Source organism: Gymnogyps californianus, chromosome 13 (genome assembly GCF_018139145.2).
Source record: "Gymnogyps californianus isolate 813 chromosome 13, ASM1813914v2, whole genome shotgun sequence".
NCBI classification, from domain to species: Eukaryota; Metazoa; Chordata; class Aves; order Accipitriformes; family Cathartidae; genus Gymnogyps; species Gymnogyps californianus.
Genome location: NC_059483.1, coordinates 20,021,628 through 20,044,967, shown reverse-complemented (window position 1 = coordinate 20,044,967; position 23,340 = coordinate 20,021,628). Strand labels below are relative to the sequence as shown.

General features: G+C 69.2%; 4 protein-coding genes across 4 annotated transcripts in view; 1 reads left to right on the top strand and 3 right to left on the bottom strand.

Moving 5' to 3' along the window:
• Positions 1-84: 84 nt before the first annotated feature.
• MST1 (macrophage stimulating 1) lies at positions 85-4,710 on the top strand. Its single transcript, XM_050904718.1, is given in 20 exon segments — positions 85-142; positions 481-622; positions 788-900; positions 1,031-1,145; positions 1,333-1,469; positions 1,547-1,667; positions 1,769-1,907; positions 1,909-1,967; positions 1,969-2,145; positions 2,247-2,377; positions 2,448-2,550; positions 2,685-2,821; positions 2,944-2,979; positions 3,062-3,173; positions 3,249-3,326; positions 3,398-3,544; positions 3,626-3,732; positions 4,327-4,445; positions 4,447-4,467; positions 4,549-4,710. Coding segments are annotated over 20 exon segments (2,208 nt in total). The 5' UTR covers positions 85-90.
• A 74-nt stretch (positions 4,711-4,784) lies between these two features.
• On the bottom strand, positions 4,785-10,033 carry LOC127021698 (acylamino-acid-releasing enzyme-like). Its single transcript, XM_050904894.1, is given in 24 exon segments — positions 4,785-5,075; positions 5,160-5,266; positions 5,340-5,442; positions 5,518-5,644; positions 5,647-5,707; positions 5,813-5,901; positions 5,981-6,061; positions 6,134-6,211; positions 6,342-6,483; positions 7,196-7,284; positions 7,356-7,407; positions 7,490-7,584; positions 7,680-7,782; positions 7,784-7,792; positions 7,922-8,043; positions 8,117-8,157; positions 8,269-8,360; positions 8,435-8,572; positions 8,918-9,060; positions 9,191-9,266; positions 9,366-9,447; positions 9,573-9,699; positions 9,780-9,887; positions 10,000-10,033. Coding segments are annotated over 24 exon segments (2,238 nt in total). The 3' UTR covers positions 4,785-4,936.
• A 311-nt stretch (positions 10,034-10,344) lies between these two features.
• On the bottom strand, positions 10,345-15,026 carry LOC127021485 (acylamino-acid-releasing enzyme-like). Its single transcript, XM_050904567.1, has 22 exons — positions 15,015-15,026; positions 14,155-14,284; positions 13,936-14,062; positions 13,745-13,838; positions 13,556-13,631; positions 13,315-13,478; positions 13,105-13,242; positions 12,924-13,015; positions 12,809-12,849; positions 12,611-12,732; positions 12,398-12,458; positions 12,229-12,326; positions 12,083-12,138; positions 11,913-12,000; positions 11,703-11,841; positions 11,546-11,629; positions 11,387-11,467; positions 11,196-11,284; positions 10,900-11,090; positions 10,724-10,830; positions 10,555-10,660; positions 10,345-10,486 (listed from the first exon to the last, which is right to left on the bottom strand). Exons 1-22 carry the CDS (start codon positions 15,024-15,026, stop codon positions 10,381-10,383), a joined length of 2,202 nt encoding a protein of 733 aa, XP_050760524.1. The 3' UTR covers positions 10,345-10,380.
• Positions 15,027-18,536: 3,510 nt separating this feature from the next.
• Positions 18,537-23,340, bottom strand: part of BSN (bassoon presynaptic cytomatrix protein) — a 94,480-nt gene continuing 89,676 nt past the window's right edge. The window contains 7 exon segments of the mRNA XM_050904597.1: positions 18,537-18,577; positions 18,762-18,830; positions 18,833-18,904; positions 19,030-19,123; positions 19,474-20,216; positions 20,530-20,718; positions 20,721-22,647. Of these exon segments, the coding sequence (XP_050760554.1) occupies positions 18,537-18,577; positions 18,762-18,830; positions 18,833-18,904; positions 19,030-19,123; positions 19,474-20,216; positions 20,530-20,718; positions 20,721-22,647 (3,135 nt within the window).

Sequence of the window (23,340 nt, the reverse complement as noted above, 5' to 3'; positions counted from 1 at the left end):
CCCGGCCCCGCCTGGCCCCGGGCCCGCGGGCAAATATTTGCCCGGGGCCGGCCCGCCGCTCCAGCAGCCCGGGGACGCGGGGCCGCCGCCATGCAGTCTGTGCTGGGGGTCCTGCTCGCCCTGGCTGCGGCCCTGGGCTCAGGTAGGGCCCTGGGCCGGGCCGCCGTGGGGCCGCCGTGGGCCACCGTGGGGCTGCCGTGGGGCTGCCGTGGGGCTGGAGGGCATGGGGCAGCACGGGGCCTAGACAGGCCTAGGGGCCAGGCCAGGAGCCTGCAGGCCACTGCCCTGTCCCGCGGCAGAGGGGAGGTAGCAGGAACTAGGGGGTTGCAGCGGGTGCTGAGCACCCTGTAGGGCAGGGAGCCCCCTGCTCCGTGGGACATGGATCCCGTGCTCCGTGGGGCAGGGATCCCACGCTCCACAGGGCCCGGGTGTCCCCGCTGTGCCCCTGCGGGCACGCTGAACTCCTGCCACACTCCCCAGGCCACCGCTCGCCCCTCAATGACTTCCAGTGCCTCCGAGCCACCGAGCTGCTGGCGGTGCCTGCGGACCCACCGCTGCCGCTGCCGGAGCGGGGCTCTGCGGAGCAGTGTGCCCAGCGCTGTGCCGCCAGCCTGGCTTGCCGGTGAGCAGGATGCGGTGCTGCCGCGGGGCGGGTGGGTTCGCAGGGGGCCACGACACCGGGGTCACTCCGTGCACTATGGATGCTGGGTGCTCATGTGTGTGCCCCCGGGTCCCGCGGGTCCTGGCCTTGCACGGTGCCATGCCAGGCTCCTGCTGTGCCTCTCAGGGCTTTCCACCATGACCGGCAGAGCCAGCTGTGCCAGCTGCTGCCCTGGACCCAGCACTCGGCCCACGTCCAGCTGCAGAAAAACATCCGCTACGACCTGTACCAGAAGAAAGGTGGGCTGGTGCCAAGGGTGGGCATAGGGACACCACAGACAGGGCACAGGCCACCCGGCACAGGGCTCCCCACTGCCCACGTGCCCTGGCTCGGCCCTGGGGCTCTGACGCGGTGCCCGGCTCTGCCCAGACTACCTGCGGGACTGCATTGTGGCCGACGGCTCCAGCTACCGCGGCACGCGGGCCACGACAGAGAAGGGTCTGCACTGCCAGCACTGGCAAGCCACGACACCCCATGACCACAGGTGCCCCTGTGTCCCCAGCTGCCCTGCGGTACCCACCAGTGGCCCTGGGCAGCATGGGGCAACGGGGAATGGGCTGGGGACAGCGTGGGGGCAATGGCACTGACCAGGGGTGGGACAGCATTGTGGCTGTGCCCACCCTGGGGCAAGGGGCTCCCGGCAGCCCTCCTACCCACCCTGCTGCCAGCAGGTTCCTGCCATCCCCCCGCAATGGGCTGGAAGAGAATTACTGCCGAAACCCCGACCGGGACAAGCAGGGCCCGTGGTGTTACACCGTCGACCCCAATATCCGGCACCAGAGCTGCGGCATCAAGAAGTGCGAGGATGGTGAGTGCCGCGGCCCGGGGCCACCCTGTGCTGTAAGTGTGTGTGTCCCCCCACTGAGCCTCCCTCGCTGTCGGCAGCCGTCTGCATGACCTGCAATGGGGAGGAGTACCGCGGCACCGTGGACCACACCGAGTCGGGGACGGAGTGCCAGCGCTGGGACCTGCAGCACCCGCACAAGCACCCCTACCACCCCAACAAGTACCGGCCCCCAGCCCCAGGCAGCACGTGGCCGCCCTGGCCATGCCAGGTGCCAGGGCGGTAGTGCCACCCTCAACCGCCGCTCCCCGTCTCCGGCTCAGGTACCCCGACAAGGGGCTGGATGACAACTACTGCCGCAACCCCGACAGCTCCGAGCGGCCCTGGTGCTACACCACCGACCCCGGGCGGGAGCGCGAGTACTGCCGCATCCGCCTCTGCAGTAAGTCCCCGCCGGTGTCACTGCGCAGCTGGGACCGGGGGTCCCGGGTGCCACCCTAACTCTGCTGCTCTGCCCCTCTCCGGCCACGCAAGCAGAGAAACGCTCGCGGCCCCTCAATGTCACCACTGGCTGCTTCAGGGGCAAGGGTGAAGGCTACCGGGGCCGGGTGAATGTCACCGTGTCAGGGATCCCCTGCCAGCGCTGGGATGCCCAGAGCCCCCACCGGCACCATTTTGCACCTGAGAAGTACCCATGCAAGTAAGGGGGCGGGGGGGATGTGCCTGGGGCGGACGGCGGTGGGCAGCACCCATGGGTGCAGGCTGGGGGGGGGGGGGGCACCCACGCGGCCCCTCTGCCAGGGATCTCCAGGAGAACTACTGCCGCAACCCCGATGGCTCGGAGGCACCGTGGTGCTTCACCGCCCGCCCTACTGTCCGCATCGCCTTCTGCTTCCACATCCGCCGCTGCCCCGACGAGCTGGGCGCCCAAGGTGAGCCGCCCCCGGGCACCCGCCCCCGGGGTGCCTGCCAGGGGTGCCAGCCCTCCCTGCCTGTCCCCAGAGTGCTACCACGGCCACGGCGAGCGCTACCGTGGCCACGTCAGCAAGACACGCAACGGCATCACCTGCCAGCCGTGGGCTACCCAGGTGCCCCACGTGCCCCAGTGAGTGTCTGAGGGAGCGTACCGGGGGGTGGCGTGTGGGGACAGGGACGTGGACAGGGATGGGGACGGTGCTGGGGATGGAGATGGGGATGAGAATGGAGATGGTGATGGTGATGGTGACTTCCTCCCGGCAGGATCTCACCTGTCACCCACCCCGAGGCACACCTGGAGGAGAACTACTGCCGCAACCCCGATAACGACAGCCATGGCCCCTGGTGCTACACCATGGACCCCCGCACCCCCTTCGACTACTGCGCCATCAAGCCCTGCTGTGAGCCCCTACCCGCACCCCTGCAGAGCTAAGGGGGTCCCTGGCCACCCCCTGGGGTGGTTTTGGTCCCCCCAGGGTGGCTGGTTCCTGCCCTGGTGCCACCCTCTGCTTTCTCTCCACAGCCGGCAGCATGGTGCCCTCTGTCCTGGAGAAGGCAGGTGGGGGCCCGCAGGTGCCGGGTGGGTGCCGTGGGGTGGGTGCCAGTAGCACGGCCCTGGCTGATGCCCACCCTGCCCACAGACATGGTGGCGTTTGAGCAGTGCGGCCGGCGGGACGAGAGGCTGCAGCAGAAAGGGCGCATCGTCGGCGGCCAGCCCGGCAACTCACCCTGGACCGTCAGCATCCGCAACCGGTGAGCGGGCGCCCCGCCTGCACTGCTGCGCGGCCAGCGTCCCCCCGGGTGCTCACCCCTGCCCCGTCCCCGCAGGGCCGGTGTGCACTTCTGCGGGGGGTCCCTGGTGAATGAGCAGTGGGTGATCAGCACGCGCCAGTGCTTCTCCTCCTGGTAAGGCTGGGACCGGGGCCAGGGCGTGGGGTGCCGGGATCCCCCCGTGCCCTCACGTCCCCGTCCTGCAGCGACGCTGACCTGGCGGGCTACGAGGTGCAGCTGGGTACACTATTCAAGGACCCTGGCCCTGGGGACCCCAACCAGCAGACCATCCCCATCGCGCGGATCGTCTGCGGCCCCTCTGAGTCGCAGCTAGTGATGCTGAAGCTGGCGAGGTGAGCGGCCATGCCCCAGGCCCCGCCATGCCCCGCTGCCGGCTGGGCTGGCACCATGTCCCGCTGCCCTTCTCGCCGCAGGCCGGCCGCTCTGAACAGGCGCGTGGCCCTGATCTGCCTGCCGCCCGAGCGCTACGTCGTGCCCGCGGGCACCGTCTGCGAGATCGCCGGCTGGGGGGAAACCAGAGGTATCTGCCGTGGGCGGCCCCTGCCAGGGTGGCCCCTGCGATGGCATCCCCTGCTCAACACGTCCCCTGCCCATGCCATTCCACTGCAATGGGATCCCCTGCCCCACGGCATCCTGCTGTCCACGGCATCCCTCTGTCCATGGCATTCCCCTGTCCATGGCATCCCTCTGCCTGCAGCATCCCCAGTTCCCTGGCATCCCCCTGCTCACAGCATCTCCTTTCCATGGCATCCCCGTTCCATGGCATTTTCCTGCTCATGCCATTCCCCAGCAACAGCATTCTCCTGCCCATGGCATCCCCTGCCCACGGCATTCCTGCCTCCCCCCCAGCATTCTCCTGCCCATGGCATCCCTGCCCCACACCCCCTGTCCATGGCATCCCTCTTTCACAACATCCCCTGCCCGTGATATTCCCTGCCCACAGTACCCCCTGTGAGGGCACTCCTCCGGCAAAGGTGTCACCTTGCCTGCTGTCTGCCCCCACCCATGGCATCCACCCACCCATGGCACCCCTTGCCGTGGCATCCCCCTGCCCGTGCCATCCCCCTGCCATGGCATTCCCCTGCCCGCTGCCCCGCGTGCTCGCTGCCCGCAGGCACGGCGGACGGCGGCGTGCTGAACGTGGCGCGCCTGCCCGTGCTGGCCCACGGCGAGTGCAACGCGGCGCTGCGTGGGCGCCTGAAGGAGAGCGAGCTGTGCACCGCCCCGCTGCGCTGCCGGTGTGGGGGCCTGCGAGGTGAGCCGGGCCGGGGACTGCCGCCTCAGAGAGCCCACGGCCGCCGGCACCGGGGGTGACACCGCTCTCTGGGTGCCGCAGGGAGATTACGGGGGGCCGCTGGCTTGCCTCACCGCCGACTGCTGGGTGCTGGAGGGAGTGATCACCCCCTCCCGCGTCTGCGCCCGCACCGACCAGCCCGCTCTCTTCATCCGCGTCTCCCTCTACGTCGACTGGATCCACAAGGTGATGAAGATGGGCTGAGCCGGCTCAGCCCCAGCCTGGCACAGCCACCACCGTGCAATAAAGGCCTGGCTGTGGCTGCGGGGGTTGGCACTGCACAGGGTCTCACACGTTTATTTAGAGCCAAACCGCGACCCACATCCTGTCCTGCCCCAGCTACGCCTGCTCCATCCGCCTCTGGTCCTGGTGTGGTCCCCAGGGCCAGGGCTCACCCCGGGGCCGGCACAGCCGCAGGGCCACCGTGGGGCTAGCGGCTGTGCTGTCCCGTCCCGTCCTGCTGAGGCTGCCCCAGGTGCCGGAGGAGCCAGCGGGCGCAGTTCTCGAAGACGTCGGCCTCCGTCTCCACGCCGGCCAGCGCGTGGCCGCCCTCCGGGTACCACAGCAGCCTGCGGGGCGGGACGGGACAGGGGGATGCTCAGCCGGCATCCCGGGGTTCCCTCCCTGCTCCCGCCCCCCTGCATCCCACTCACCGTGCCGGCAACCCCCTGGCCCGCAGCACCCGGTACAGCTCCAGTGCCTGTGTGGGGCTGACGCGCCGGTCCCGAGCGCCCACGCACAGCAGCACTGGCGTCTGCACCTGCGGCACAGCCAGCAGTGGGTGCCCGGCACCCTGCCCCTGGCACCCTGCACCCATCCTGCCCCTCTCTTACCTGGGCCGCCTGGGCGATGGGCGAGCGCAGCAGCATGGCGGCCACCTCCTCAGCGCGGGGCACCCGCTCGAAGGAGTAGGGCAGCCCCAGGGAGGCGTAGCGCCTGCGGCACGGAGGTGCTGGTGGGTGCTGTGGGGATGTGGCACGGCACAGCATGGGATGGGGGGGTGGCACTCACCAGTCAGGGATGTCGGAGGTGCCCAGTAGCGCGGGCAGGTTGGAGACTGGGCTGCGCAGGGCGCAGGCTTGGTAGCGCTCAGGCTCGCGGGTGAGGAGGTGGAGGGCGATGAAGGCTCCGTGGGAGCGGCTAGCAGGGCCAGGCGGTGCGGGTCCAGAGGCTCACTGCGCAGCGCCTGCTCCACCGCCAGCTGCACCCGTGGGGCACCCACCATCAGCACCCCACCAGCAGCACCCAAACATCAGCACCCCACCATCAGCACCCCCTGGCACCCCCCCAGCCCAGTGCCCCTCACCTGGGTGTCCGCCACATCCTGCTCACCCACGCGGGAGAGCAGGGAGCTGATGCTGGCCTGGCCGAAGCCCAGGGAGCCGCGGTAGTTCACTGGGGAGACAGGGGCCATGGGTGCTGTGTCCCCGGTGGGGCACGGGGGCCACACGTCCCTGGGCTCCCCGGCACTCACCCAGGAGCACAGCGAAACCCAGCCGGCAGAGCGCAGCCATGCTCGGGCGCCAGCGGGCATCAAAGACGGCGTGGGGGCCACCTGGGGCCGGCGGGGACGTCACCCAGGGTGCCACCAGCGCCACCGGGGCGTCCTCGCCGTCCCCTCACTCACCGTGAGGGCACACAATGAGGGGGTGCGGCGCTGTGCCATCTGGTGGGCTCAGCAGCAGGGCCTCGAAGGCCTGGGCACCTGCACCAGGGAAGGGGTCCCACTCAGCACCCACTACCCCGGGCACCCAGTACCCTGCCCTCCCCCCGCACCCGAGGGCCCCTGGCACCCAGGCAGCACCCAGGTGTGGCAGGGGCCCCCGGGCGCTCACCATGCGTGGCGGGGCTCTGCCCGCTGCAGGGTGGCCGGACTGTCAGGGTCTTCCAGGTGACACCAGGCACCGTTGGGGTGTCCTCCACCGGCACCCAGTGGAGCGGCAGCTCCCGGCCCGCCGGCGGCAGCACCGCCACCACCTGGGGACGGGCAGCGGGTGGCACCGGGGCATCCCTGCCCCAGGGCACCTGGCCCCTGCCGGGGTGTGATCGGCCCCAGTGTGCCCGTGGTCCCAGTGCTCCGGTGCTCTGGGGTGCCATCCTGTGCTGGGCTATGCCATACCATGCTGCGCCATCCTGTGCCGTGCCTGGTCGTGCCATGCTGTGCCTGGTCGTACTGCCCTGTGCCATGCCATGCTGTGCTTCACCATGCCACGCTGTACCTGGCCCTGCCGTGCTCTGTCTTGCCAAGCTGTGCTGTGCCTGGCCATGCCAGGCTCTGCTGTGCCTTGCCACACAATGTATGCAATGCCATTCTAGATCTGGCTATGCCATACTGTGCTATACTATGCCATGTCAAAGCTGTGCCATGCAATGCCATGCTGGATCTGGCTGTGCCATGCTCTGCTGTGCTGTGCAATACCGTGCCGGGCTGTACTGCGCCTGGCCGTGCCTGGCTGTGTCATGCCATGCCACACCAGGCCATGCTGTGCCACACCATGCTTTGCCATGCCACGCTGAACCTAGCCCTGCTGTGCCTGGCTGCACATTGCCACACTATACCATGCCATGCCTTGCCGTGCCATGCCATGCTGTGCCTGGTCATGCCAGGCTGTGCCATGCTGTGCTATGCCTGGCTGCACATTGCCGTGCCATATCATGCTGTGCCGTGTGGTGCCAGGGCTCTGCTCACCAGGCTTGGAGGGCGGTGCGGGGCTGAGCAGGTGGCTACCAGCAGGTCCCACTGGAGGGTGAGCAGCTCCCAGCACCCTTCGGGTGACCCTGGGGACAGAGAGCATGCCGGCGCTCGTGGATGCTCGCCGGGGCACCGCAGGTGGCCCAGCACCACATACCTGCCGTCAGGTTGGTGACGGTGGCTGCCTCTGTGTCCACGAGCAGCAGCTCCTGCGAGGGGGCAGAGCACAGGCAGCCACATCATCACGGGGTGCAGGGGCCACGTCCCCGGCTCCCGGCCCCCAGGGCTCACCGTGCGGCTCCGCTGTGGGGTGCCCAGCACGGCTCGCCGGCTGTCGGCTGCCCAGCACTGTGGTGGCAGTGCCTCCCCGTAGAGCCCAGCGAAGGCTGCGAGCAGGACAGAGCGCTGGTGAGCTGGGGCCATGGGCACCTGGCAAGGGGGGATCCCGCCCCCCAGCAGCGCCCAGCCCTGCCAGCCACACCATGCTTACCCTCCGTGGGCTCCTGCACCACGTCAAGCACTGTCACCATCTGCCTTGTCTGCCAGGTAAGCTGGGAAGAGCCGGCAGTTGGGGATGGGTCCCTGCCAGGGAAACTGAGGCAGGGGGATTGGGGGCCAAGCCCACCCCCGTCCTGGCCGGGCACTGCAAGAGGCTGTGACATTGCGGGCCAGGTCCCGGGCCGGCAGCACAGCCGTGCCCAATGCCCGCAGGGCCCCGCTCACCACGCGCAGGTGCAGGCACTGCCGGTGGGGCCCCTCCAGGCCCCCCTCCAGGTAGAGCAGGCGCTGGCCGTCAGGGCTCAGCCGGGGGGAGCGGGCGGCACTGTGCTCAGCCGACAGCAGCTCTGCAGGCAGCAGGGGGTCAGCACCCCAGGGACCCCCAGAACCCAGGGCACACCCCGCATCCCCAGTGCTCACCGCATTGCCCACTGGCCAGGTCCAAGTAGAAAATCCCTGACCTGGGGATGAAGCGCGGGTCAGGCTGGAGCCCCGTGGCTGTGCCGAGCCCCTGCCATGCTGGCAAGGGGTGGGCATCCTGGCACAGCACTGGGTGCCGGGGGGGGACCCACCTCCTGTTGGAGCAGGCGCTCAGCCCCAGGCGGAAGGGCTCGTGCCACCAGCCCACAAACACCACGCCGCGGTCGTCTGGGGACCACAGGGCCTGTGCGACAGCCGGGCTTGTCCCACAGCCCCAGGCTGGCCCCCCCCGGCACTCCCCCTGCACCTCATCCTGACCTGGCCAGGGGAGAGGTGCTCCGGGACGCCCTCCAGCACCGAGACGCTGCTGCCCTCCAGGTCCAGAGTGCAGAGGACGGGCACGCTGCGGGTGCTCAGTGTCTCCCCCCAGTCCTCATGGTACACGAACTGCTCGCCCTGCGGCACAGCCCCGTCAGCCTCACAGCTGGCAGCCTCAGACATGGGGCTCTGTGCATGGCATGCTCGTGGGGTGTATGGCACGCTTATGGGGTGCATGGCATGCTCGTGGGGTGCACAGCGTGCTCATGGGGCATGTGGCATGATCACAGCATGCACGGCATGCTCACAAGGTGCACAGCACACTCACGGGGTGCACGGCACGCTCACGGGGTGCACAGTGTGCTCATGGGGCATGCGCTGTGCTCACAGTGTGCATGGCACGCTCATAGGGTACACAGCACGCTCATGGGGTGCACAGCATGCTCATGGGGCGAGCATGCTCATGGGGCACTTGGCACCCACCTCCTCATCCTCATCCTCCTCCACCGGCCTGGCTGCTCCCGGCACGTCCCAGGGGCAGGGGGACCGTGGTTTGGGCCGGCTCTTCTCGGCCACGTAGAGCAGCCCTGTCTCCGAGCGGGACCAGGCCAGACAGGCGAAGGGTCCTGGCACAGTAAGAGGGTGCCAAAGCCCAGCCTGGCACAAGCACAGCCGGGCACCAGGCAGGCACTGGGGCCGCCAGCTGTGCCGCCCTCGCCTGTGTTGCGGGCAGGGGGCATGGGGCAGGGGCCCTACCCTCTGTGTAGACCCCTCCGTGCTTTCCCAGCGCCGTGAGGTCCACACTGTGGCTGCGCCCGCCGCTGCACCACACCTGGGGGGACAGGGGTCAGCACCAGCACACCCATGGTGCTGGCACTCCAGCCACCCTGGTGAGCCCCGAGGCTGCCGTGACTGCGGCAGCCCGTGTTACCTCCAGCAGCTCGTGGCCCTGCCGCGGGCAGCGGCTGAGCACGGCGCGGTGCTGCCCCGTGGGCGAGTCCTGGCTGAGGAGCCTGCGGGCAGGAGGGAGGGAGGCTGCGGTGGGCGGCATGCTGCGGGCACCGGCAATGCCACGGACACCGGCCGCACCACAGGCACCAGCCATGCTGCCCCATCCCGCAGCCTGTCCGTGCCGTACTGGTTGTGGATCTCGGCGCTGAGCGCTGCCCGGCTGACGGCGAGGCCGCCGCCGCCTGTGTGCCGCAGGCTGTACTGGCGGCTGAAACGCAGGAGCCGGCGGCGGGGCAGGTCGGGGCGGCTGCACTCTGCGGGAGGGGGCCGTCAGCACCTGCCCGCACCGGCCCCGCGGGCCAAAAGTGCCTGGGCAGCCGAGCCCGCAACTCACCGGTGTAGAGCTGGAAGGTCTGTCCCCCTGCGGTGGCCCCAAGGGCGGCATGGGTGATGGCAGGGAACCGGCTCAGCTCCCGGTAGCAGGCGGCAGGGCCGCCGCTGCCTGGGTGGGGGAAAAGGCATGCTGGCGGGGGGCAAGCTCACCCCTCTGCCGGTGCCCACCCCCCTGAAACAGGGCTGTGCCCGTCCACGCAGCCCTCCCCGGGCCCCCTTGCCCACCTCTGCGCCCCGCTCAGTCCCCGAGGCCATGGGGCCTTGCTCCGCTGTTCTGGGCCGCCGGCGCCTGCTGCTCGGCAGCGGGCAGGCTGCCAAGGTGCGCGCGAGCAGCCTGGCGCGAGGGGCCCGGCCGGTGCCAGCCCTCCAGCTGCCCTGCGCTGCCCACCGTGCCCGGGGCAGCTGGGCAGGTTCACCCTCTGTCGTGGCAAACCGCGTCCCCGGCGGCACAAACGCCGACCTCCTGTGGGAGAAGTGTCCAGTGGCCGTGAGCTCCTGGGGCACCGGGAGCGGAGGTGACGCTGGTGCCGGCACCCACCATCAGAGACGCCAGGGGTGCTGAGCAACATCATTTATTGGGGGGCGGCAGCGGCAGGCGGCTGTTAGCACCACAGGTGCTTGAGCAGCCACAGCGCCATGTTCATGAAGCCGTCGGCTTCGGCCTCGACGCCAGCCAGTGCATGGTTGTTCCCTGGGTACCAGAGCAGCCTGGAGAGGAGAGGGGGGTTAGCGCCGTGCCTGAACCCCCCTACCTGGGCACCCAACACCCCACTCACCGTGTGGGGACCCCCCGGGCCTTGAGGGCACGGTAATACTCCAGCCCCTGCTTGGGGGGCACGCGCCGGTCGTCCTCCCCCAGCATCAGCAGCACGGGGCGCGGACCTGCAGGAGCGGCACAGCCTCAGTGCCGGCACTGCCGGCGGAGATGGGGACAGGAACGGGGACGTACCCGGTCGACGTAGCGCATAGGCGACTTGCACAGCATCTCCGTCCACTGGGCCGGGTCTGGCAGGGCGTCGGGTGTGTAGGGCAGCCCCGTCTCCGTCAGGCACCTGCGGGTGAGAGGGACGGGGGCGCGTGCAGGGCCGGGGCGGCGGGGGGCGGGGGGCAGCGGTACTCACCAGTCAGGGATGTCGGTGGTGGCCACCATGGAGGCGATGTTCACCACGGGGTTGCGGACCACGCAGGCACGGTAGGTGTCGGGGAACTGGCCGAGGAGGTGGCACGCCAGGAAGCCCCCGTGTGAGCCACCCACCAGCGCCACCCGGCCGGCGTCCAGTGACTCCTCCTGCAGCATGTGCTCCACGCAGAGCTGCCACCATGGGGGACACCCGCTGAGGCAGGTGGCCCCGCTTTCACTCCTTGGGTGTACCCGCAGGAGTACAGGGTGCCCCAGGACCACGTGCCGGGGCCGTACCTGCACGTCATGCACGTCCTGCGTGCCCACGTTGCCCGGCAGGGAGGCCACACTGTCCTGGCCGAAGCCCAGCGAGCCGCGGTAATTCACTGGGGGGGGGGAGGGCAGCGTCAGAGCCCTTCCTCCCCCCACCCTGGCCCCACCGTGGGCGCCATGCCACCCAGCAGCCCCGGCCCCCTGGCATCACTCACCCAGCAGCACGGCGAAGCCCACACGGCAGAGCGCTGCCGGGTACAGCATCCACCCGGCCGTGAAGACAGAGTGGGGACCCCCTGCGAAAGGCAAAGGCAAAGTGGGGGTGATGCTGCCTGGCCGAGGCAGGGGGCACGGTGCGGGGGGCAGGCTCTTACCATGGGGCATCACGACCAAGGGCGGCTTCTGGGCGGCGGGACCCTCGCTCGGGCGCAGCAGGATGGCATCGAAGTCCAGGCCCGCTGTGGAGGTGGGGTGGGGGGTCAGAGCTCGGCAGGGGTGGCGGAGCCTGGCCCAGCCCCCCTGGGCACTCACCGTACTGGGGGTGCTCCTGCTCTGGCGGGGGCCGCAGGGTGCGGATGCCCCAGCTGATGCCAGGCACAGGGGGCGCGTCCTGCAGGCAGACCCACTGCGCCTGCGCCTCCCGGCCGGCATCGGGCAGGACGGCCACTTTCTGCATGAGGAGAAGGGTCGGTGCCGGTGCCGAGGGGCCGGTGGGCGCTGGGGAGGGGGGCATCACCTTACCAGTGTGGGGGGGCAGCTAGGGGTGGAGAACCTGGCCACCAAGAGGTCCCGGTCGATGGTGAGGACAGACCAGCTTCCCTGGGGGCATCTGGGGAGGAGGCAGAGCTCAGACCTGCAGGCGTGACCCCCTCCCCAGCCCTGGCACTGGCATGGCCCTGCCAGCATGGCACTCACCGGCTGTCAGCGAGGTTGTGGCACCCGTCACCGTGTCCACCACAAACACGTCCTAGGGGCATGAGGGCAGAGTCCAGCGGAGCCCTGGCCCAGCCTGGCCCCCCCGCATGCCCCCGTGCCGTCCCGGCACAGCAGCCCTCACCTGCTGGCTGCGCTGGGCCGTATCCAGCACGAGCCTGCGGCTGTCAGCCGCCCAGCACAGCCCCGGCAGAGCGTTGCAGTAGATGCCCGGGAAGGTGCCTGCAATGAGAGCGACGGTGCTCAGCACCCCCTCGTGCCTCCCACCCCGCAACCCCCAGGGCTGTACTCACCCCACGCCTGCCGCGGCACGGCCTCCAGCACCGTGCTGGTGTGCTTGGTGTACCAGTCATACTGCAGGAGACAGAGCACGGGGCGAGTTTTGCAGGGTACCAGCCCGCCCATCCCTGCTGCAGCCCAGGGAGGGGGCACCACCACCCTCCTGCCAGCCCCTGCCCCGGCACGGGTGCCCCGCCACCCCCCCGGTGTCCCCTGGTGCTGCTCACCATGCGGAGGCGGCTGCACTGCTGGTGGGGGCCCAGGGCGTCGTTCTCCAGGTAGACGATGCGGCAGCAGTCGGGGCTGAGACGCGGGGACCACACGGCCCTGGTGTCCTCGGAGAGCAGCTCTGCATGGGCACGAGGGGACGGTGAGGGGCTGCGGAGAGCCGGGGCGCTGGCAAGGTTGGGGGACAGGCCGCTCACCGCATCTCCCGCCCGTCAGGTCCACGTAGAAGAGCGCTGACCTGCCGGCAGAGAAAGGTGTCACCGCGGGGCCGGGGGGCCTGGCTGTGGGGTGGGGTGCCCCACGGGGACTCACCGGCGGTTGGTGCAGTGCCGCAGCCCCAGGCGGAAGGGCTCATGCCACCAGCCCACAAACACCACGCCGGTGTCGCCAGGGGACCAGAAAGCCTGCAGGGAGAGGTGGGGATGAGTGGCTCACCCTGCCACTGGCCCCCAAAACCTCCCTTCTCCGGTTTCCCAGGGCTCCCCATCCTGACCTGGCCGGGAGAGAGGTGCTCCGGGATGCCCTCCAACACCGAGACGCTGCTGCCCTCGATGTCCAGGGCGCAGAGGACGGGCACGCTGCGGGTGCTCAGTGTCTCCCCCCAGTCCTCATGGTACACGAACTGCTCGCCCTGTGGCACAGCCCCATCAGCCCCATGGCTGCCCCGCTGGCTCCCGCCTGCCCCGGGGTGGGGGAACCCCACCTTGAGGGGCGCGTCCTCCTTCTCGGGGCGCCCCGCGTCCTCATCGGAGGCGCCCAGCTCAGGAGCTTTGCTCTGGAAGAAGGACTCAGCCTTGGGACGCTTCTTCTCCGCCACGTAGAGCAGGTGGGTCTCCGAGTGTGACCAGGCCAGGCAGCCAAACTGGTCTGCAGGGGCAGGTCAGGGCACCGGCCACCCTGTCCCCCAGGACCCCACATCCCCCCGGCATCCCCCGGCTCCTCACCGTCATCGTAGACACTGCCGTGCTTGTCCAGTGCTGTCAGGTCGATGCTCTTCACCTTGCGGTTCTGATCCCAGACCTGGGGGCAGAGATGCCGGGGCAACCCCGAGCCACAGCGTGGATCCAGCCCCGAGCCCCAGTGAGTACCCAGCACCCCCCTCCCTGCCCCCGCACCCCCACCTCACCCCTCACCTCCAGAAACTGCTTCTCCTTCTCCTTCTCCTTGCTAGGGACCTTGCGCAGGACGGCCTTCAGTGCCCCGCTGGGGGACTCCCGGCTCAGCAGCCTGCGGATGGGCAGGCGCCCGTCAGCCCCCCGCCATCGGCACCCCGAGGGGACACCGGCGTGGGGGACGGGACGGGACGGGACGGGACGGGACTCACTCGTCCTTGATCTCGGAGCAGGTGCCGGCAGGCCCCGAGTAGACGACAGAGGCCCCATCATGGAAGATCAGGTACTGGCGGCAGAACTTGACGTTCTCGGCCCGCGCCAGGTCCCGCTGTGACCACTCTGCGAGGAGCAGGGTGAGGACACCCGCCGCATCCCCGCCGGGCAGGCGGAGACCCCCTGGACACCCCCGGGGGGCCACCCCATCCCCGTACCGGTGTAGAGGCTGCAGTACTTGCCCCCGTACTGGGTGGTGACGTCGGGGCCGAGGCAGGCGGTGCTGAGCCCTGGGTGCCGGCTCAGCTCCCGGTAAAGTTCCACCATCTCCTCCGTGCTCGACAGCACCTGCGGGACCCGCCGGGGTGGCTGGGGGGTGCGGGGCTATGCTGGGGTGCAGGGTGGGGGGGGGGCAAGAACCAGGGAGCGCAGGGCACAGGGGGCAGTTACTGGGGCACCAGGATACATGGAGGGGGGATTAGGAAGGTACTGGGGGCAGTTACTGTGGTACATGGGGGGCATGAGGGTTCAGGGGCAGTTACTGGGGTACTGGGGGCAGTACTGGGGGTGCATAGCCGGGGCAGTTACCAGGGTACCAGTGGGTACGAGGGTACGGGGGGCAGTTACTGGGGTACATAGGGGAGATTATGAGTAGTGGGGGCAGTTATTGGTGTACCGGGGGCAGTGCCTGGGGGTGCAGTGCTGGGGCAGTTACTGGGGTACAGGGGGGATATGAGGGTACCAGGGGCGGCTACTGGGGTACCGGGGCAGTACGGGGGGGGCAGAGCTGGGGCAGTTACTGGGGTGCGTGTGGGAATTAGGAAGGTGCCGGGGGCAGTTACTGGGGTATTGGGGGTGCAGAGTCGGGGCAGCTACCGGAGCACCGGGAGCAGGCAGGTGCCGGGGCTCACCGGGCGGGCCGGGGGCAGTGCCCGGGACGGGGCTCCCGGGGGTTGCAGTGACGGGGCGCGGGGGCCGCGGGGCCGCGCGGGGGCGGGCTCCCGGGGCGGGGCGGGCACCCGGGGCAGTGACGTCACCGCACCCCCCCCTCTCCCCCCCCACCCCCGCAGCCCCTCACCGGCGGCTCCATATCGTGTCGGCGGGGCGGGGGGGGGCGAGCGCCGGCACTTCCGGGACGGAGGGGCGGGGCCGGCGGCGTGCGGCACCTCCCATTGGCTGCGGCGCTGGGGCTGCCGCCCGCGTTGCGGCGCCCCCCGGTGGGCGCGGGCGGCGCCGCCGCTGCGGGAGGCCGCGAGGTTCGGGTCCGCGCTTCGCCCCGGCCGGGCCTCGCCCTCCGTCGGCGGCCGCTGCGGCCCGGAGGCACCGGTTCATCCGCGGGCCGCGAGTAGCCCCGGTAGCGGGGGCCAGGGCGCGGTCCCGCAGCCTCTGGGCCGCCCCGGAGTGGTTTCCCCGGCAGGTGGCTGCAGCACAGGGGTGCCGTGGGCAGGCCGGCGGGGATCGGGCCCTTGGGGCCCACAGGGACCCCCTAGCCCGGCAGCCCGGCCGCGGGGGGGGGGAATCGAGCCCTTGGGGCCCCACAGAGACCCCCCCAGCCCAGCAGCCTCGGGTGTGGGCCGCAGAGCCCACTGGCGCTTGGTGCTGACCAAGCCCACAGGGCTCCCAGCCCGGCCACCCCCACCGTGCCGGGGATCCAGGCCCCCCTGCCCCCCTCGCCGCAGGCAGGAATCAGGGCCAGCCCGTGGTTTGTGTCAAGTCCTTTTTATTCTGTTCCCACAGAAACACCTGGTGAGGGGGCAGCTTCTGGGAGGGAGTCACGACACAGCGGCGGGGGCGGTACGGCACGGTACGGCACGGTACGGCACGGTACGGGGTCACTACGGGTGGCACAGAGCACAGCAGACACGCACACCGTCACAATGTTCAGAGGGAGCGCACCCGGCATCGCACTTGCTGCTGGAAAAGGCGCCCAGCCACACTCAGCCCTTCGCCTTTGCACCCTCCGTCCCCCCGCCTCGGCCAGCAGACTGCCACAATTTGGGCTGGGGGCCCGGCCCGGCGGGGTGGGCTACAGGCCCCTGGTCCCGGCAGGCACAGAGGCAAGGTGGCGGATGCGCTCGGGCGGCGAGACGGGCCCCGGCGGGGGTCTCGGTCCCGCGTGCGATTTACACACTGTACAAGTATTTACAGCGCGAGGAGCGGCGGGGGCCGGGGGCCCAAAGGAGGCACCCTCAGGCTATGCACTTGTCATCGGCGGGGAGAGGCGGCGGGTGTGCGCAGGGCCGGGGCTCTCCTCCGTGGGGCTGCCCCACAGGAGCGCCGCGCTCCCCCTGCCCCGTCCCACAGCCACCGGCCTCTCCCCCAGCCTTGGGCACAGGCAGAGCCCCCTGCGAGGGACCTGCCACCGAGCGTGGGCTTCCCACGGCAACCGGGTCCTCGATAACAAGTGCATAAATCTGCTAAGAGCTTTCAGTACAGTGATGGACTGATGGAAAAGAAAAAAAGAAAAGTCCAGGCAAAGAACAGCAAGCACTGAAAGGCGGGTGGAACCGTGCAGAGAAGTAGCAAGCCATGCTCTACGACGGGACAGACGGTCACGGGCGCTAGGGCTGCCCTTTGGCAAAGTGGCCCTCCGTGGGTCGAACATGCCACGAATTCATACGCACGGGTGGTCGATAAAGAGTAGTTATCGGGTCGCTCGGCGGCACGCTTTGCGATGAAACCCTTAGGCGTGACATTGAACTGATTAGCTATTCACAGGTCTTGTTCTGGAGTCGTGTTATTTCGTTGCATAGAACATCAGGCGGGTGACCGGGGTGGGGTGCCGCCGGTGCGGGGAGGCAGCGGGGCACGGGCAACGCGCGGCTGTACGCTGGCGAGCCCCCTCCTCGGGCTGCCTCCCCCCCCCGGGGAACCCCCTCCTGGCGGGGCGAGTGGGCTTTGGCCGCCAGCCGCCGCGCCGGCCGTCCCCGCGTCCCCGCGAAATGGCTTGAGAAGGACTTGGATTGCACAGTAAGAGGAAGGATACTGCCGGAGGCAAAGCTCTCCTGATCTTGTTCCACGGGATTTGTGCTCTTTTGTAGCCTCCTGCACTCTATTGCTTCTACAGACGACAGCCCGTGTGCTAACTCATCGCACAAAGCAAAGAGGGAAGAGGATTTGGTATAAAGTTTAGAAAAAAAAAAAACCAAAACCAAAATAAAATGAACCCAAAGAAACTGAGAAAAAAGGACCCCCCCCAGACGACGCCCCGTGCCCCCCCCGGTGCGGATGAGGTATACACAGAAATCAAAGCGGGATGATTAAGGCTGTTCTTGAAAGAAAAGGGGTGCCCGGCGGCGGGCGCGCTGGCTGCGTGGCGAGGGCGAGCGTGGCCCTTTCAATGCTTCCAATGGCTTCGGGGCGGTGCCGCGTGCCGGGATGCGCGCCCAGCCGGTGGCCGCGTCGGCAAAGGCCGGCCGCGCCGCCTGTCAGAGTCCTATGGCCTCGTATTTCGGTAGTGAAACAGTGTTAGGTCCTAGCTGACGCGGTCCGGGGGCTCCCCGGCGGGGCCGGGAGCGGGCCGCAGTGCAGGGGGCGCAGGGATGGCCCCGGCGGGGCGGACGGGGTCGGGAAGGAGGAGCGGCGCCCACGGCGCCCAGCCCTCGGCTCGCAGGGGGGGAAAAACCTATGAAGAGGCCAGAGCTGGGGTTCGGAGGGAGCAACTCTGCGTATAATCTTGAGAAAGGGCCGCAGCCCACCTACGGGGCCTGACCCAATGGTCCGGGTCAGGCCCGTCCCCTCGGGGCGGCTGCTGGAGCTCGCCGTGTGCCGCGCCGGAGCTGCTCGCCAGGCGTGGGGGGCGCACGCCCCGGGGCGTCCGCCGGGCCCCCGCTCGGCCGCTGTTTGGTCCAGCATCCAGGGATCGCCCTGCTTTCAAAAGCTTGCAAGAGACAGAGAGAGAGGCGTTAGCCCGAGCAGCGATGTCCCCGTGGAGGGGACCCCGCCGAGCGGCAGCACCGGCCCGAGCGAACGGGCGGCGGTGAGCCAAGAGGCGCTGCCGGCAGAGCAGCTGCTGCCGCCCCCGCGCTGGACGGGCTCCCGGCGCAGAGCTCAGGCCGCCCAAACCTTCCCTGCAAACCGGGGTCTGCACCAGCATCCGCATGGCATCGGCCCACGCCGTGCTGCCGAGACTGGGGAACAAGGCCAAGCCCCCACGCCTTGGCTTGCAGCTGGTGCTCGGGGATGAGGATGGGGACGAGTGGCCCAGCGTGAGGGGGACAGGGCTACGCCGTGTCCTTCTCACCCTGGGGGGTGGGAGCATGGCAGGGCAGGGCTCAGTGGGTGCCAGGGGGGACAGTGGTGCCACAGGAGCCCTGGGGATGGCATGGCAGAGGGGACTGGTGTGATGGAGGGGACCGGTGCGATGGAGGGGACCGGTGTGTGGCTGTGCCCCAGACACTCACCGTTATACTCAGAGTCTGGCGCTGCGTGCTGAATTCATTGGCTTCTTCATAGGTTTTTCCACTGCAACGACTCGATCTCCACTCACTTCCCAAACTCCTGCGGTGGGAGGGAGCGGGAGGGCGTCAGGCATGGCCAGGGCAGGGAGAGCCCGTGGTGCAGCGCCCGGCGCCGGCTGCACTCACCTTGTGCCGTTCTCTCACCAGAACGAAGTGAACTTCTTGCCGAAAGCCGACACCGCTGCGGGGAAGCCGGGAGAGGTGTCAGCACAGTGCAGCCGCCCTGGCCCCCTACCTCCCTGGGCCCCAAACCGCGGGAGCACCGCATCCCGCCGGCTGCACCCGGCCACCCCCACGGCACCCAACCCCGTCTCGGTGCAGAAGAGCATCACCGCCCCATCCCCATCCCCAGGAGCAGCCCTCACCTTCAGTCAGTTTGCCAGCTTGTTCCGCTGCCCCCCCCGGCAGGATTTTGGAGAAAACGCTCTCTCCTTCCCCCCGGGCTGCCCCGTGGCCGTGCTGGTGGGACCACGCGGCCCAGCCACCCTCGGACCAGCCTTGCTGTCTGCTGGGAGGCAAACAAAGCCACCGTTAGCAGGGGACAGGCCCGGCTGGGGGAGCTCAGCTGAGTACCCCCGGGGTGCCAGGCAGCCGGCACGGGGGGTACAGCACCATGCCGCCGGGCCCACTGACCTGCTGCTCCCAGGGGCTGCGCCGTGGGCACTCTCCCCGGCTGCTGTGGCACTTTCGCTGCGGGTTTGGATGCATCCGTCTGCTCTGCTTTCGGCTGGAACAGGGAAAACAGCTCTCAAGGCTTGCCCTCCCGGCAGAGCATTCTCCTGGGGCAGCCCAGGCCGGGAGGCGACACCGAAACCCCCAAACACTGCTCCACAGCACCAAAAGAGGCAGCAAGGGATCCAGGGCACAGGGATGTCCCCTCCTGAGTCCCCTCGAGGGGATGGCTGCTCCCACGGCACCCAGGGGTGGCTGTGGCGGGCACACAGGTAGGATACGCCTTGCCCCATGGCTCCCATCCCCAACTCTTCCCCTGCCAGCCCCTGGCCACGGCCAGCCGGGCTGGTCCCTGGCAGAGCTGTGAGGTCGGGAGGCAGCAGAGCTGGCCGAGCCCGTACTTACCACCGGCGCTGGGTGCCCACCCGGCTGTGCGTGGAGTGTGGCTGGCGCCTTCCCTGCTGCCTGGGCTGGCCCCGGCTGCTGCTGTGGTGGCCGGGACGACGGGGGTCCCTGTGTCCTGCCCCTGGCCTCGGGCTGCGCCGAGCCTGCCGGCTGGGCAGCCTGCCGTGCCGCCGGCTGCTGCCGCGCCGCCTGCTGCCCTGCCTGCTGCTGCCTGGCTGCCGGCTGCTGCGGGTGTGCGAGGGGTTCCGGCTTCGGTGCTGGGGTGGCCGACCCGTGTGGCTGGGGAGGCTTCTGTGCCTTGGGGGTCTCAGCGCCGTGGTGAGCAGCAGCAGGGCGGGATGGCGGGGCGTACTCGGCAGAGCCGGGGCCGTAGGGTGCGGGTGCGCGAGGCTCAGGCTGCTGGGCCTTCTTGGGGGCGGCCGGTGGCCCATGGCCGCGGGGCTCATGGCGGCTGGGCTCTCGCGGGTGCTGCTTGGCTGAGCGGCGTGGGGGCTCGTCGCCAGTGTGCCGGGAGGTGCCAGCGTGGCGACTGTACTCCCCATGGTGCCGGTGCTCACGGTGCTGGGGGTAGTCGTCATGCTGCCATGGGTCCTCGTCGGGGGGCTCGTCGTAGTCGTGGTAGGTGTGCTTAACTGGGGGTCTCTTCTGTGAGGAAGAGTGGCCACCGTAGTGCCTGACCCTCTCCGCCCGCGCCTCCCTGGGCTTATCAAACCAGTCTGTCTCCTCCTGACCCAAATGATAGGCTTCGGAAACCAAAAACAAACCACAGTCAATCTCTCGCTCGAGGCCGCCCGGGCGGAAGCCATGCAATGAGGTGGGAGAGGCAAGCAGCGGGCACGCGCGCAGGGGACAGCCCGTGCTGGTGGGGAAGGGACGTGGCATGGCACGGTGTGGCGGGGTACCGCGCGGGACCGGCTAACACCGAACACCCGGGGTGGGGGGAGGAAGGCACGTGTCAAGCAAACTGAGGCGGTGAGAGTGTCTCTGCGTACGAGCGGATGGGCATGCCCCGGGGAAGCGCCATGCTCTGGGGTGGTCACCACGGGGAGCCGTTACCTTCGCTGTCCGAGACAACGCAATGGGCATCGTCCATGCCGTAGCCCTCCTCGTGCTTGTACGAGTGACTCCTTGGCACGTCTTTGATGTGCTTCTGCACATCAGGCAACGAGTGGCTGGAGCAGAACTGGGAGCAGGGGTCCCCCGCCGACTGGGGGCCGGGCCCCCCCGCAGCGCGCGACCCCCCACCGCCTTCCCCAGGGGGCTGACGGGGCTCTCCTCCTCCGAGGGCTGCGTGCGGATGGGCGCTCGCCCGCGGCTCTGGCTCATGCTGAGGGATGAGGGCTTGGAGGCGCCTTTCTGGGAGCGCTCCGCACCCTCCCGCTCGTAGGACTTGCTCCGGCCACCCGCCTCCCGGCTGGAGGACTTTTCCACACCGTAGCCAGAGGACCGGGTTCTACTGCCGGCGGAGTAGACTCGATCCTCCTCATCCACCAGATCTCGGCTGGAGACGCCGTAGTACTTCTGCTGCTCATAGACGTTCTTCTTCAGGCCGTAGGTGATCTCCTCCTGCAGCTTCTTGGCCCTGGAGGCCACGTTGCTGCTGCCAACCGAGGTTGTCGCTGCATAGGAGGCCAGGTCTGACTCCACGTCTTTGGCTTCTTCGATGGGGGAGAACTTGGAGATCTTCTGCTCCATGCCCTGTTTCCTGTGCTTGCTGCGCTTCGAGGAGATGACGGCGGGTGCCAGGTTCTTGGATGAATGCTTCGGTAGTGCTGCGCCGGAGCTGTGCTTGTCTGCCCGCAAGGAGTGCCGGTACTCGCTGTCCCCGTAGTAGTAGGACGAGCCGGTAGAGCTCCCCAACACCCTGCCATTGCTCTCCGCACCCCGGTGGTAGCTGTTCTTCCCTCGATGGTCAGGGCCATGATGGTCATAGACGTCCTCCTCAGACTCCTCCTCGGGTTTGGTGTAGCAGCAGGGCCGACTGGAGCCCTCAGTGTCCCCCAGCTCGCTCTTCTCTCTGCCATGGCGGCTGTCGGCACCCGTGCCTGCCGGCTCCGCTTTCTGCCCCTCCACCACCGGGCTCTCCTTGGTGAGCTCGCTGATGTCCTCAATCATCACGTAGTTACGGGGGATGTTCTGCTCCAGGCTGGTGTAGAGGGACTCGGAAGAGAAGCTGGCCGAGGGGCCCTGCGCCACGCTGGCTCTCTCAGCCGGCCGGGCCTCAGGCGCCTTGTACTGCTCGTAGCCGCCGCTTGCCGGTGTGGTGCTGAAGGTGACGTCGGGAACGGCGGAGGAGCTGGTGGCTGCACCAATGACCTCGTAGTTGGTGGGGATCTTCTGCTCCAGGTCGGCCAGTGAGGTCTGTCGTGGCTTCTGGTGCCCACCGGCTATGTCCGCCGGGCTCTGGAAGAGGGCGGGCTGTGCCGCTGGCACGGTGGCCACCCCGGCGAAGGCGCTCGGGGCTTGGTAGGGGTTTTGGGGCCGGAAGCCCGGCTGGCCTGGGGTGTCCAGGTCTGGGTATGCGGCGCCAGGGGCCGGGAAGGCGCCGGGCGAGGCGAAGGCAGGCAGTGGGGCCGCCGGCAAGCCATCCTGCGAGGTGCTGGCTGTGGGGTACTGGGGGGGCTGCAGGCGTGCCGGCGGGAAGGCGGCGGGACCCTGCGGGGCGGGGTATGGGTAGGCGCCGTAGGAAGCCGCAGTGGCGGCAAAGTCGGGGTACTGCCCGGTGGGCGCGGGGCGCAGGCCGGCGCCATCATAAGCGGCGAGGTGTAGGCTGTGCAGCTCGCTGTCGGACAGGTAGTCACGGCGGTCCCCGGGGCAGCGCAGGTAGGGGTGGTCCCGCCCACCCCCCCGCTCTTTCAGCAGCGACTCCTTGCGCTGGGTGATGCCCAGCTCCAGGTACTTCAGCTTGGCGTCTATCTCCTTCTCCTCTTCGTCCAGCTCCGCCTGCTTCTTCCGCAGCTTGGTGGCCTCGTGCTCTACCAGCCTCAGGTCACGGTCTAGTTCCTTCAGCAGGCTGGCCTTGGTGACCGGCGCGGTGGCCTTGGGGGCCAGGCTGCTCAGGTAGAGCTGGGGGGCGGCCGGGCTGGCCAGGGGGACATGGGGCTCCTCAGGCGGCGGGCTGGGCAGCGTCCGCTTCACCTTGCGCGCCAGTGGGCTTGACTGCAGCCCCCCCACCTGCAAAGCCAAGGGACACCTCGTCAGGGGTGCAGGTGGGTGTCTCCCCATGTCCCCCCCGAGCATCACGGAGCTCCTCCTGTGCCCCGGGGTTGCAGCGAGGCGACCCGCTGTGCACGTGTTCCCCCATGCACCGAGGAAGTGGCATTTATGTAAAAGCGCAATAAATAGGATGGAAGTAACAGGCAGGGAGCTTTCCGTGAGTAATTACCGGGGGTGGCAGGCGGCCAAGAGCCGGGCCGACCGCGTGCACGCTGCCGCTTGCCACAAAAACTGCTTTCCATCCTCGGGCACTTGGCAGCGGGGCTCGGGGGAGCGGCCGGGGACTGCTGCTGCCCTGGGAATTGCCCCGGGGCTCTTTGCTGGGCACTTGGCAGCCCAAGGCAACCTCAGTGCCTGGGGGCAAAGGTGGGAGCGAGAGCTGCGGCAACCTGAAACGGAGCCATGCATGGTGACTGCTCCTCGGGAGAAGAGGGGGACCCAGCTGGAGCAGGGGACAGGGGAGAGCCCTGATCCTGCCACCCAGCAGGAGCTCCTGCCCACTGACAGGCTTGCGCAGCCAGTGGAGCTCCAGGGCCTCCCTCCGGCTGCCGGCGTCGGTGCACGCATCCGTGCTCACCGGCTGCCATCAGCTGCCACGGGAAGCCAGCCTTTTAAAGTATTAATTGCTGCAGCACTAACGAAACCAAAATG

What these genes read in the sequence shown, in the direction of transcription:
- LOC127021485 (XM_050904567.1), bottom strand. An exon ending in GTACTGCAGCCTCTACACCG is followed by an intron (nt 14,063 to 14,154) that starts GTACGGGGATGG and finishes TGCTCCTCGCAG; the next exon opens with AGTGGTCACAGCGGGACCTG. An exon ending in CTAGCTGCCCCCCCACACTG is followed by an intron (nt 11,842 to 11,912) that starts GTAAGGTGATGC and finishes CTCCTCATGCAG; the next exon opens with AAAGTGGCCGTCCTGCCCGA.